Below are 13,465 nucleotides of genomic sequence, written 5' to 3'. Positions count from 1 at the left end.
AAGTCTGAACACACGCATTCACTGCATTTACATGTTCCTCGTGATCATTCACCTCAGAATGATGCTCATGATGTGAGATAAGGACAGAATTCAGAGCTGTGATTCACACAAGGTTTAATATGAGATCATTAACGTGTGTGTGGAATTATTGCATAGTTTCTCTGTAATTTGGAAATCCCAGGCTTTCTTCCAAATCTCTGTTGATAAGAGGCCATGTGTCCATCAAGGGCTCGTATGATCTTTCTATGTGATTCAGGACAGGATCTGAACATGTTTCTTCAGTCGGTGATAAAATCTCTTATAGACAAAAGAGAGAAAGTAAACTGTTTAGACTGGCAACTGTTGACGTCTGACTCCAAAACCAAAGTACATGAAATACAGCCGTGACACACACGGATTCTTTTGACTTTGTGTGGCTTTAGGGAAATGATTTCATTTATTTAATTTCAGGGATGAATATAAGAATTGAAGAGCTCTTAATCGAAGAGAGAATTGAATTATTAAAGTCGCGGCCCCATCGTGTCCAGACTCCGACGGGCTCAAGGTCTGAAAAGCTTCCATTCGCTTATAACGGAACAATATTCAACACGATTGCGATCACATCCGAGTTTAGAAATCAGACACATCAGAGAGGAAACAAGCGCTTGATATCAAAAACTGTGCTATTCAATTACGGCTCACTTTGGCCTTGAATCATTATAGAATTACTGGATGAAAAAGCCCAGAATACATCCGATTCATTTAAGAGCGCGCGTCAGCTGCTCCAGGACCATCATTTATCATCACATCATACGTGATGTTTCGGCACTCTCACAAAACATGACTCGCATTCATTTCATTCAACCTGCAATTTAAGAACACAGAAACAAAAGAGCAAAACTCATGCACCCATCACACTATTTGAGTGTTTATTTATCAGATAATCACGGAGTAAACAGTGCTGTGGAATGCTTGATTCTGATATTCCCTGATAACACACCGCTCATGCTGCTTATATCGTATCACTATCTCTTTTCTCATGTCAGCTTTTAGAACAAACCAACTAATAAAATATCTCAAAACCATCAGTAATTTACTTTGAGTGTGATAGCACGCATCCAGTGCTTCAGCGTCACACAAGAAAACACGTTCATTTGTGTTAACCACCGGCTGGAGGGACACGATCCCTGACTGATTCCACAAATACCAGACTGGTGGAAAATATGATGATGAGAAGAGCTAAACCTAAAAATCTCCATCGATCAGTTGTTATGCGTTCAGACACAAGTTACATGATGAAAAGATCTCTGTGTGTCTTCACTGAGGAGTGTTTGTACATTTACATCGAGTCATTTAGCCGACGAGGGAAACAATGGAAGCAATTGGAGTTTGTGTGTGAGAACACACACACAGATCAAGCCTCGCGCTCCTACACAAACACGTCAGCTCAACAAACACGCCGCTACTGGTGCATGTCTACAAGCAGTTTGTGTCAGTGTTCTCTTCAGCATGACAAGAGATTCAACTACAGCAGCAACATTCATCAAACATCAGAGAACTAAAGGAATCGAGATGTGATTCAGATCAGATACAGATGCACGCCTGATGACAAGAACGTGTCGCACAAACACAAGCTGCGGGTTCATTTGATTTAGAAATAGATCAATAATGATAATACTGAGACAAAACAAAGACTAAAGCCAAATAAAAACTCACTAATGATGAGTAAACTGACAACCGAAATAATGACATTTGCCTCATTGTGTGTGTGTGTGTGTGTGTGTGTGTGGAAGGACAGAGACTAAACACGAGCAGATATCTTTTCAGTTTATTTATACTGTTCAGATTTACAATGCATTGAAAAGAATCCAGATAATATGAACACACAACGCTTCTGTCAATCTAGCCAAGCACTGCCAATAAACAAGCGAAACAATGAAGATGAGAGATTATTTCACTGGGCCGCCCGCACCAGCGGTCTGTCTCATCTCCTTCTCTCTCTGAGCGTTGTGTCTCATGTCGGTCTCTCTCTGAATCAGCTGCTGTCGTTCTGTCTCCCAGTGGTGTAATCTGGCTCGGTACTCGCTGATGTCCGATTCCTCACAGCGGCTCAGTGTCTGCTGGCTCAGGACAGAGGTCAGAGACTCCAGGCTTCTCTTGTCCGACTTGTCCTGAACCTCCAGTTGTTTCCTCAACTCCTGCACAAGTTTTGAGTTTATAAACAGACGCTTGTCAGTTTCTTTACAGAAGTTTGATCGAGTATAAACAAACCTTGAATCTGTTGATGTACTGCGGTAGTTTCTCTCTCTCCTCTTCATCTGGCTCATCCAACAGAACCTCATCGTCGCTCTCAGAGTCTGAAGAGTCCTGATGAGATGTTGACAGATCTTCCAGAATCTTCTCCATCTGATCCAGCTGAAAACCACATAAACGGCTCTTTACGTTGATGCATTTGACATACACTACCGCTCAAAAGATTTTGGACACTTAACTCGCTGCCTTATTCATATTTTTTCACATTTTAGAAAAATAGTGAGCTCATCAAAACTGTAGAATAACACAAGGATTATGTTTCCATTAAAAAATAAAAGAATTTACCATCTTCAATGTAGTCACATTTGCCTAAAATTTGCAGAAAAGTTCTCTTGCCACTTTCTCAAGCAGCTTCTTGGGGTTTCACCCCAAACTGCTTTTTAAACGATATTAAATGAGTTCCCATCTATTCTGTGCTCTTATTCTGCTCCTTTTTCATTCATTACATTTTTTATTAGTTTATAGTGAAAAAAGTTTGCACAATTACATTTTTCTCTATAACATTAAATTCATACATTTAAACACCTTCAGATGAAAACCTTTTTAAGACAATGAGAAACAATTCATTCAAGTGTCCCAAAAACTTTTGACCGGTAGTGTGTGTTTACTTTCATGTTTATCAAAATAAACAAAAACAAGCGCATGTACTCTTGCGCATACAAACTTTACTACAACACTGTGTGCGTGTTTTTCTTCCCGTTTAGTTGTTTATGAAATCAAAAGCATCATTTGTGTGGTTGTGAGGGAAATATCATCAAATAATCCTCCCTCATTCCAGTCATTTAACATGTTATCTTTATAAATACTCACAACTTCCTTAGATAACTTCACATCTGTGACGTCAGAACACACGGTCTCCATGACGACGAGAGCCCGCCCGAGATAACCCGACGTCCAGATCAAGGGCATCTGATGAAAGACAGAGTGAATTCCCCTCGACAGCTCCACTTTACCTGCAGACACAAACACGGATCATCTGAAGTAGAGATAAATGAAAGTTGGATTCATCAGTCGTGTGATTTCTGCACAACACACCGATAAGTGCACATCCAAGAAGTCGAGCGCTGAAGCCGACGGAGTTCTCCTGCTTCAGTCCGGCTAACAGCAGAGACGCTCCGGTGTTTCTCTCCTCCTGCCACTGCACACCAATAAAGCGCTCCATGTACATCAATTCACATTCAAAAGCCATTTCCAGAAACGCAGACGGCTGATGTACTCACACTGAGCTCAGGTTTGGTGTTCAGATATCTGCTGAGCGCGTACAGACACAGAATCTGTGTGGAGATCTTCTCAAAAGATTCCTGAAGCATCACCTCCTCAACCACCGAACAAGCTCCTGCCGTCAACACACCGGTCGCAAACATCAGTAACAAGACTCATGGCAACTGATGAAACCCTCATGAAAGTCATTACAAACCTCTGAAGTCTTCATCCTTTACAAAAGAGTCGATCAGAAGATTAAATGTGAATTCATCAGGAAACGTCCCAAACTGAACCTAAAAACACACACACAAATGTGTCCGAGACACGATGACAACTCGACATCGGCGATCATTACACAAACACAGCAGTGAGATGATGTAAAAACTGCTTTCTTAGGAAGTGAACCTTGTTCTTCAGGAAGTACAAAGCTTTCTCTCGAGCTCCGTATTTGAGACAGTGTCGAAACCAGCTGTGGATGGTCCAGTCCCGGAGATACCAACAGTTTGGACTGTGACGAAACCTGAACACATGACCACACACCTTCAGACACTCGCACACCCGCTGTAACACAATGACCGCTGAGACTTACTTGTATAAATAATATTCTGCTTGATCAACTTCTTCTCTTGAAGATATATTGTCTATGAACTAAAGAAAACAAGAAGTGATTATAACCCACTGAAATCAACAGTACAGTTTTCATTCCAAAACCAAACAAAACAACACATGCAGCTATTATTATTCATAGAATTAGAATTAAACCACTTCAATGTAACTCTAAAACAGTCAAAACCATTCAATCCATCACAGAGTTTGTCACACATAAAACACACGAGGTGTAGTGTGTCTGAAGAGGATTGAGCTGTATGTCATCTACAGACAACAGGTCATTTAGACCGAGTCTCTCAAACAAGTACGAGGTCAAAAACACAACCGCATGAGGGTGGAAAGCACACAAAAGCTGAAAACGGTGGCGCTCTCTCACCCTGGCCATCGTCAACGAGCTGACAGGAAACTTCCTCTCGTACGTTCTGTCCATCAGAGACGCCAGCTGTGCTGCGGGGTTACACAGACATTTACAGATAAAAAAGAACACCTGTGACATGTGTCTGACAGTCTGTAAGACAGTGTTGCCAGGGTCGTGGGTTTTTGGGCTACTTTCATAATGTACTGCGGCCGCCAAAATGTTTATTTATATTCTAAGGATAAATGTTAATTGATGAGATTCTTAATGTGTATTCATACTCGGATGAATACCTGGCAACTGCAGGACAGGCCCGTTGTCAAAAGTGTGGGGAACGAGCGTCTGACAGGCAGGCTACAGTACAGGGAGGGACGCGGGAGCTCAGCTCAACCAATGTTTTTACCAATGTTTCGTTAGGTGCATGTCACGTTGCACAATGAAAGAAATCACTCGTAAGTGTTCAACAGTTGATTCTTCCGGCTGCCAAATATGACGTTTGAGCAGCGCTATACGCAGTCTAGAACAACTAAAACATTGAGGCACTTGTCCACATTACACATATGTAATGTACATATTATTTCTGAAGCAAGTTTTTGCATGTCTTACGAAGAGAAAGATTTAAAGGGACACTCCACCCTAAAATGATCAATTCTGTTATGGATTACTCACCCTCTAGTTGTTCCAAACCTGTATACATTTCTTTGTTCGGTTGAACACAAAGATATTTGGTAGAACGTTAGCAACTGAAAATTCTTTGGCATCATTGACTACCATAGCAGAAAAAATGATAATGGTAGTCAAAGGTGACCCAGAATGGTTTGCTTCCTAAATCCCCCAAAACATCTTTTGAGTTCATCAGAACAAAAATGATATACAATACATAGGAAACAATTCAGATAAGTAAATATAGCAATAGAAAGTTGTTGTTTGTCTTTTGGCAGTTGTTAACTTTGATTAGACACCGGAAAATAATTGGGCTAGTTTTCATTCCTTTTGGGAGGGATTTGAGGGTCATTGGCTAGAAATATTTCTTGGACCTGGCAACCCTGCTGTAAGATCATGTTGAAAGCAACACCGCCCCCTTTCGACAACCGTTTGAATTCCCGAAAACGTCAAAAGTGACGTCAACAAAGTGCTATTCGGTTTTCGTAAAAGATGTACTGTGATATGTGCGGAGAATAAAAACATGTTTATTTTGAAATCTCGATGCCTTTGAGAACCACATTCAGAGAGTGAAAATCTTACCGATATTCTGCGGGTCTTTCCGTCTCTGATCCCATACTGTCGCGTCTGTGTATGCTGCTGACAGCAAACACCTTCTGACTGAAATAAAGCCGAACAGTAACATGACTAATAACACACACACACACACTGACTCTAGATCAGATCAAAGCACCTGCAGATACACATTTACTCAATTTAGTGTCAAAGTTAACCTGTAAACACATTATGCTCACTCACATACACCGCTCATTTGATTGCGCATGTGTGTGTTCACCTCTTCTCTTTAACCTCTTTAGCCGTTTAGACTTACAGACTCAATGAAGTTCGCTGTAAATTCGTGTAGATCAGACTCGAGTATGACATAGCTAAGATCTTCTGATAACACTGACACTCACCGATTGATCTGTGACTGACACATTTAGAAAAGGTTTGTACGGGAATCAGACAGCGCTTCAGGATGGAGGCCGCCATCTTTGGACTGAACCATTTGACTCTTGCGGAGGGGCGGGACCACAGAAAATCATCATATATATTCACATTCACAATTTAATCATTTTAAATGGGTAAGATTATACATCTCGATAATAATAATTATAGATATTGGCCTTTTTAAGAGACAAATTAAATATATTATACACATATATATTATTCAATATATTACACAGCAACATACCAACAATGAGACTCAATCTGATCTCTCTCGCTGACCTGTGTGAAAAAGTCATTTTAATAATTAAAACTCAAAACAACTTGTAAGTTGTGCTTGAACAAATGATTGCATAAACGTTTCCCCACACTGCTTACAGTAAGCAGTGTAATTGAACTTGAGCTCGTTAGAGGGCGCTGTGATATCATAAACTGTGATTGACAGTTACTGAATCTGATCTCCAGCAATGTAAACAAGAGAGAGGGAGAAGTGAAACAAAATGGACACATATATAGAATGTCAAGTCTGCAGAAGAACACTGTTGTTTGTACAGATGGTCAAATTGTCTCCTGCAGGACTGACAGGAAAAGTCTCGATAAACAACCTTAGAGTAACTGAATGTTTGTTCAAATCACAGAAACATACAATTTACATTCAACTTCCAGAGCGGAAAGGTCTGTGTATTAAAATAAAGTCCAAATGAACCATCCACATAACATCTGCAGTGGTTCATATAAATCATTTTAGAGGTCATGTAAAATGCAGACGACTGCAGGAAAATCTATCGTTATCCAAAAATAAAAATTCTGTCATCCTTTATTCATTCTCATGTGGTTCGTGTGGAACGCAAAAGAAGATATTTTGAAAAATGTCTCAGTGGTTTTGTGTTCATACGATGGGAGTCAATGGAGTTCAGTGTTGTTTGATTTTCAACATTCTTCAAAATATCTTCTTTTGCGTACTGATGAACTCATATAGAATGACGTGAGGATGATTTTATGTTTTGTCTGAACTGTGCCTTTAAAGCTGTTGTCTGAAAGTGAGTTGAGTGAGCGGATGATACAGAAGAGGAATTGTACAGGTGTGTGGTTTCTCAGGACACTGTATTTACAGGAACGTCTTTGTCTTGATTCATCCCGAACTTTCACTTCAGTCGAGGTGATTCACAGTACCTGATTCTGTGTGTTTTCATGGCTTTGGACTGAAACATCGAGGTGTCTGGAAGACAGGAAGAGGATCTGAGCACTTCCTCTTTACTTTCAGAGTTTCATCAGGACAAAAACCAAAAAAGGTGAGCTGCCTACAAAACATCCGACAACAACTACAGCTTTAAGTGTTTCCATCACAAACACCACTGCAAAGCTTTTTATTGTACTTTATGATAATGTTTTGAGTTAGCTTTCGTTTTTATGTTTAGTTTTCATGTTAATTGGAGATATTTCTAGCAATCTTGTAGGTTTCATTTATTTCTATTTCAGAAAAAAAAAAAAATTATGTTCAATTTTAGTGTCTCAAGTTAAACTTATTAAGAGTATTACTAAAGCAACATGTCTAATATTTGCTTAGTTTAAGTTTGTCAGATAATATTTAGGCCTGTATTTTATTTGAATTCAATTACCATAAATGTTTAAATAGTTGTAATTTCAGTTACGATAATAAATGTCTTTATTTTTATTATAATACATGTTTACAGTGGATGAACCAAACACTCGCTCTCTCTTCTAATCATTCTCTCAGTTTCTATTTTTTGTGTCCAGATTTAGATTTATGTTTATAACCTGAACTCTTTTTTTCATTTTATTTTGCTGGAATCAACAGTTCTCAGGAGTGAGGTGTGTGTTACGGTGTTTTTTAGAGAAGGTTGTTTGTGGTTGTGGAGACTTCATGTCTACTTCTCTTTCTCTCTTGAGGAAGTGTGTTCACCTGTGTGTGTTATTAAAAACATTATTGATGTGATTTGATGTCAGTATGAAAAGTCCTGTATGTTGTGTGGCGTAACTGTACAGGTTTGTTCTGTCTTTTAATTTAAGGACAATTACATTTATAATGATTCACAGTGTGTATTTTAAATGAATTTATTGAGCATACATACTGATTGATTGACAAATGAAAATCATATCATTTATGATCAAGTAGAGATTATTGTGCTGACACATGTCAATCATAATCAAACTGTCAGCACTCAAGCCTGAACATGTCAAACACATTCACCTCCACTGAAGGCATTCAGCATTATTAGCTTTTACAAAGAAAGTGCAAAATACACATACAACATCACTACTCTTGTAAAAATTATATTAATTTCATATAGAACAGATTAAACCTTCACACTTCCGAGAGCGAGATATTTTCACAGATTTCTATACATTTTTCACAGTGTGCTTGTCAGTTTCTGTACAGCTGTCCATCAGAGAAGTTCTTCTTCTCCTCCTCCTCGTCTTCCTCTTCACCGTCATCATCGTCCGCCTCTCGAGTCTCTGGATTGCAGATGGCAGGACTGTACTGACTCATTCTGTACAGACTATCTTCATCTTCCTCACGGCTGGAACTCTCGCCGCGGACGCTCTCGCCGTCAGACTGAGACAGGCGGATCCGGCCGTGGTTCTTCCGTGACAGATCAAAGGGTTCTTCCTGACCGGAGCGGGTCAGAATCCGCAGCGGGCCGGAGAGACAGAGACGCCCTCGCCGCCTGAAGGCTTCAAACACACACTGTCACTATTAATGCCGGAACTGAAGTCTTCACGTGTAAAAACTACGGCGGCTGCATCTCACCTCGAGCGTCCAGACCTCGGTCCATGATGCCGTGTTTCACCTTCATGTGACGCGTCAGGTTTCCTTTCAGCGTGAACTTGCTGGCGCAGTAAAGACATTTGAAGGGTTTGCTGTCAGAATGCAGGTGCATGTGACCCATCAGATTGTGCATTCTGTTGAACTCCTTTCCACACAGCTGTGAGACACAAAACACACAGACACAGAACTGTTGACAGATCCCAAAACATTTGCATTCATCACTGTGATCCGAGGGCCGTTATGGGTTGTGTATAGGTGTATAAATAAAATGGGTAACACTTTACATTAAGGTTCCCTTTATAAAGCATTTGTAAATGTGTTCATTCATGATGAATAATTCATTTACAAATGCATTATAAAGCAGTTATAACTGTGTAACTAACAAGGGATTCTAACGAAATACCTGCCAAATAGTGAGCCATTTTTAAATCACGTGTTATAAAAGCTTAATAAGTGTGAATACTTCACAGGCTTACACTTTTCTTTAAAGTGCACTTTCATGGGCTGTCAATACTTCTAAATGTATGACTCTCATCAGAGATGTAGCCTCGTGAGCCAGCATTCTGTTTCTACGATAAATTATAAATAAACTATTGGAAGTATCATGAATCATTAATAAAACATCGTAAACAAACAAGTTTACAACAACCTTTGTGCGTTTAGTGTTAAAAAGCGATCAAAAGTTTGATGAGTTTATCTTGGTAAGCAAGAAAAAACTGCTTTGGATAAGCATCATGATCTGAAGGCATTCTGGAGGGCACCGGAATCGGATCAGGTCAGCAACATGGTTTGAAAAGTGAAAAGATATGAAAGAAAACCAACATAACACCCTACAGCCTCCCGTCTGACAGCCTGTTTTGCAAACAACATCAAGATATTAATGAATCTGCTTTCGAGTCAAATAAATAATGAATAAATACATTTATTAAGTATTTATAACATGTGAGTTAAACATGGATCACTATTTGGCAGGTATTTCGTTAGAATCCCCCTTTTATTTACGCTGTTATAATTGCTTTATAATGCATTTGTAAATGACTTATTAATCATTAATGAACACATTTATAAATGCTTTATGAAGGGAACCCTAATGTAAAGTGTTTCCATATTTTATACATCAGCATTTATTTACTCCCAGAACGCATTTCCTCTGGTAAAAGCTGAGTTTGACGATGTGATGTTTCTGGTGACGGGACAGCGAGCGAGCTGAAGGAGGAGAGGACTGGAGCTCGAGCGCTGTCTTTCCTCTGCATTCTTTTTATTAGGGCGGTCCTTTCCTCTCCTTTCCTTCAAGAGGAGAAAGGGGACTGTAAACTGTCCGATCGGACCGTGAGAAAACAGGAAGCGTTCCAGAGCACAAGAGAAAGCGAGATGAGATCTATTTGTGGGCTCTGTTCTCGGGGGACGAGAGGCCATTGTTACACACTCAGTTTGTACAGCGATATCCTTCCTATAGATGAGGAGACACTCCACTGCCAAAAACCCATCTGCTCATCGTTTGGACCACCCGGCCCGGCTCGGCTCGGCTCGGCCCGGGGTCATTTGACACGGCATTAAAATACATTCTATATGTGCTGATGTGTAAATCTTGTGACGCACCTTGCATTTGTAGGGTTTGATGTCCGAGTGGACGATCATGTGAGCCTTCAGCGTCTGTTTCTGGACGAAGCTCTTGTAGCACAGGTGACACTGGTACGCTCGCACGTTGGTGTGAATCAGAACGTGACGCTTCATGTTGGCCAGCAGCGTGAACTCACGACCGCAGATGCGACACTTGTGCTCCTTCACACCCTGAAAGACACAAACAGGAGAGGACAGATGACGGCCCACACATTTCACACATCTATAACTGCAGCAAGACTCAAAACATCTTCTTTTGTGTTCCGCTGCAGAAAGACTCGCAAGCAGTTTGACAAGCACATGAGAGAGAATAAACAACTAGCAAATGGAATGGAATGGAACTATAGACGTGAAGATCCCGTTCGTGTACCTTGTGTGTGAGCGTGTGCTGCTTGAGATGATGCGACTGGACGAACTCCATCCCGCACTCGCTGCAGATGAATGGCCGGATGTCTTTGTGTTTCATGGTGTGATTGTGAAGCTGGCTGGGATACTGGAAGCTCTTGCCGCAGTCACTGCAGTCGTACTGCGCCGGGCCGCGGTGAGCCGCCAGGTGCCTCTTCAGCTGGGCCAGCGTGGGGAAGTCCAGGCCGCACTCCACGCAGACGTTCTCTCGACCCCTGTCGTGTTTCAGCTGGTGGGCTCGCAGCTCGCTGGGGTAGGCGAATCCCCGGCCGCAGACACCGCAGCTGAAGGGTTTGACGTCGCTGTGCTGCATCATGTGTCTCTTCAGGTGGCTGGTCTGCGTGAAGGCTTTGTGGCACACCTGGCATTTGTGCGGCCGGGCGCCCTGATGCGTCAGCATGTGCGTGTGCAGGTGACTAAGCTGTTTGAAGAGTTTGCCGCAGAGCCGGCAGCCGTGAGGTTTGATGCCGTTGTGTCCCAGTATGTGAGTGATCAGGTTGTATTTGGAGGTGTACGACTTCTCACACATGCGACACTTCCAGCGCTTCTGATTGCCTCCCACGTCAACGTAGTAGCTGTCGTCCACGTGCACGTTCAGGCCCGGCTTCTCGGCGACGGCGCGGCCACCCTCTTGGCCTCTGCGGCGATGCCTCGGCGTCTCGCTCCGGTAGAAGGGGTTCGGGGAGAGGTGCGGAACGGAGCCGGGCAGGAGGAATGGAAACGGGACTAGACTGGGATGGAAAGGGGGCAAGAATGAGGGCGGGCAGCGCATGAGGAGGTGAGAGGGAGGCCAGAGAGGGAGGGGTTTCACCGTCTCTTGTTTCACCGCTATGATGCGACGCAGCCGCAGCCTGTTGAGGTCGATCATGCCGGCGGGACGAGGGAGAGGGTACGGAAGTAGAGACAGATCCACGGTCCTGATGACATCCACTCTCTGGCTTTCGCTGTCTGTTGGATCCATGTTGAAGTGTTCTTCAGAGAGCTCCAGAGAGCTTTGATTCGTCCATCACCCGTCTGTAAAAAAGAACGAGTTCGTGAGAAGAATGAAACCCAGGGGAAGGTCTCTCTTTCACAGCTCGTGAGATCTGATTGACTTCTCACTTGTGTATCAACTTAAGGCTAAAATACACGACAAGACTTTTGCTCAGATTCTGCTCAGATTTTCAGTCTGGACTTGTTGCAGAAAGTCTGTGTCAGTCTGCAGATTTGATCAGTTAGTGTGTTTCTATCAGAAAGTCTGCAAGTGTATGATGTCTAGTTTAAAAATAATCTCTTGTTGTGTATTCCAGCCATTAGTCTCAGATGTTTGTTCAGGAGAAATCAAACGAGAATGAAATGAGAGAGGACTTGTGTAAACACACGAAGAGTCTGGAGGTGTGAAATGAATGAAGATTGTCAAATCATCTGGATGTGGGTCAGTGAACTTTCATCAGATTTTAAAGCAGAAGAGACAAGCGTCAGCGGGTTAGCATCATCAGTTCTGTTAAAGAATGAAATGAAGAGTGACAGAATGTGTGATAGATGGACTTCACTTCTCTCTTGCTCCGTGTTCACTTCATCAACACGAGAACTTCTCTTTTCCATGATGAACTATTTGCTCTCGTAACAGCAGAACACAAACTCTCTGAGAACTTTAACATAAACACCAACAACATCTGAACACCTGAAATACTTCTGCTTTAACATCACATTCACAACAATTATGAGATGTCAGGTCATGACAACAGATTTACAAATCATGTGCTCTCCCTCTCCCTCTCTCTACCCTGGTGTCAGTCTATTTACTCTCTTAATGAGACATATAAACTACACTAAACACATATCATTATAGAAATACTGTATACTATAGTAGGCAATATTTAATATTCTGTCCAATATGCCCAATATTTGCATTACACATATAAAACATTATTATGTTCTAATATGCAATTGACTTATTCAACTCAGATGTGTATTTAACCTGTTATGCAAACTTAAAGAATACTAAATATAGATTATGTTACGTTATGAATTCTCTTTTCGAGAGAAAAGAACATCACAGAAGACAGAAACACAAAACTTACATAGCAGCACCTAATGGCTGGAATACACTACAAGACTTTTTCATTTACATCGAGTCGTTTAGCAAACGCTTTTATCCAAAGCCACTTACACGTGAGGGAAACAATGAAAGCAATCGGCACAACACAAGGACAACAAAAAACATAAGTGCAATAAAACTTGTCTCACAGTATACAGAGCTGTTTTTTTTATCTGAACAGATTATTTTTAAACTAGACATCACACACTTGCAGACTTTTTGAAAGTTTCAGACAGAAACACACTAACTGATCAAACTCTGAGCAAAAGTCTTGTAGTGTATTTTAGCCTTAAACCCGTGAACGGCATGTAGAAGTAGAATCTCCTCAACACACTGATCCCTCGTCCCAGCGCGTGTGTGTGTGTGTGTGTGTCATCATCGAGCGTCCCATGTGTCTTACCTGCCGTCTGCACTGCGCTCCTCACAATGAACCCGCAGCTTCACAAACAGCATCTGAAAG

At 41.5% G+C, this 13,465-nt stretch overlaps 2 protein-coding genes across 3 annotated transcripts; both read right to left on the bottom strand.

Annotated features, from left to right (window-relative positions):
* Positions 1-1,793: 1,793 nt before the first annotated feature.
* On the bottom strand, positions 1,794-6,167 carry mrps27 (mitochondrial ribosomal protein S27). Of its 2 annotated transcripts, none has more exons than XM_057356721.1 (11): positions 6,079-6,167; positions 5,705-5,782; positions 4,481-4,551; positions 4,085-4,143; positions 3,901-4,015; positions 3,710-3,788; positions 3,513-3,628; positions 3,328-3,430; positions 3,103-3,245; positions 2,251-2,394; positions 1,794-2,177 (listed from the first exon to the last, which is right to left on the bottom strand). In XM_057356721.1, the coding sequence occupies exons 1-11, from the start codon at positions 6,152-6,154 to the stop codon at positions 1,929-1,931; spliced, it is 1,233 nt and encodes a 410-aa protein (XP_057212704.1). In that variant the 5' UTR covers positions 6,155-6,167; the 3' UTR covers positions 1,794-1,928. The 2 variants fall into 2 exon arrangements, with proteins under 2 accessions (XP_057212704.1, XP_057212705.1); XM_057356722.1 differs by lacking the exon at positions 6,079-6,167 and adding an exon at positions 5,994-6,039.
* A 1,993-nt stretch (positions 6,168-8,160) lies between these two features.
* On the bottom strand, positions 8,161-13,465 carry znf366 (zinc finger protein 366). The gene is made up of 5 exons (XM_057356748.1): positions 13,406-13,465; positions 10,891-11,939; positions 10,500-10,691; positions 8,883-9,057; positions 8,161-8,806 (listed from the first exon to the last, which is right to left on the bottom strand). Exons 2-5 carry the CDS (start codon positions 11,884-11,886, stop codon positions 8,496-8,498), a joined length of 1,674 nt encoding a protein of 557 aa, XP_057212731.1. The 5' UTR covers positions 11,887-11,939; positions 13,406-13,465; the 3' UTR covers positions 8,161-8,495.

This window comes from Triplophysa rosa, linkage group LG17 (genome assembly GCF_024868665.1).
Source record: "Triplophysa rosa linkage group LG17, Trosa_1v2, whole genome shotgun sequence".
Lineage (NCBI taxonomy): Eukaryota > Metazoa > Chordata > Actinopteri > Cypriniformes > Nemacheilidae > Triplophysa > Triplophysa rosa.
The sequence above is the reverse complement of the archived record's forward strand: the minus strand, read 5'-3'. Positions and strand labels throughout refer to the sequence as shown.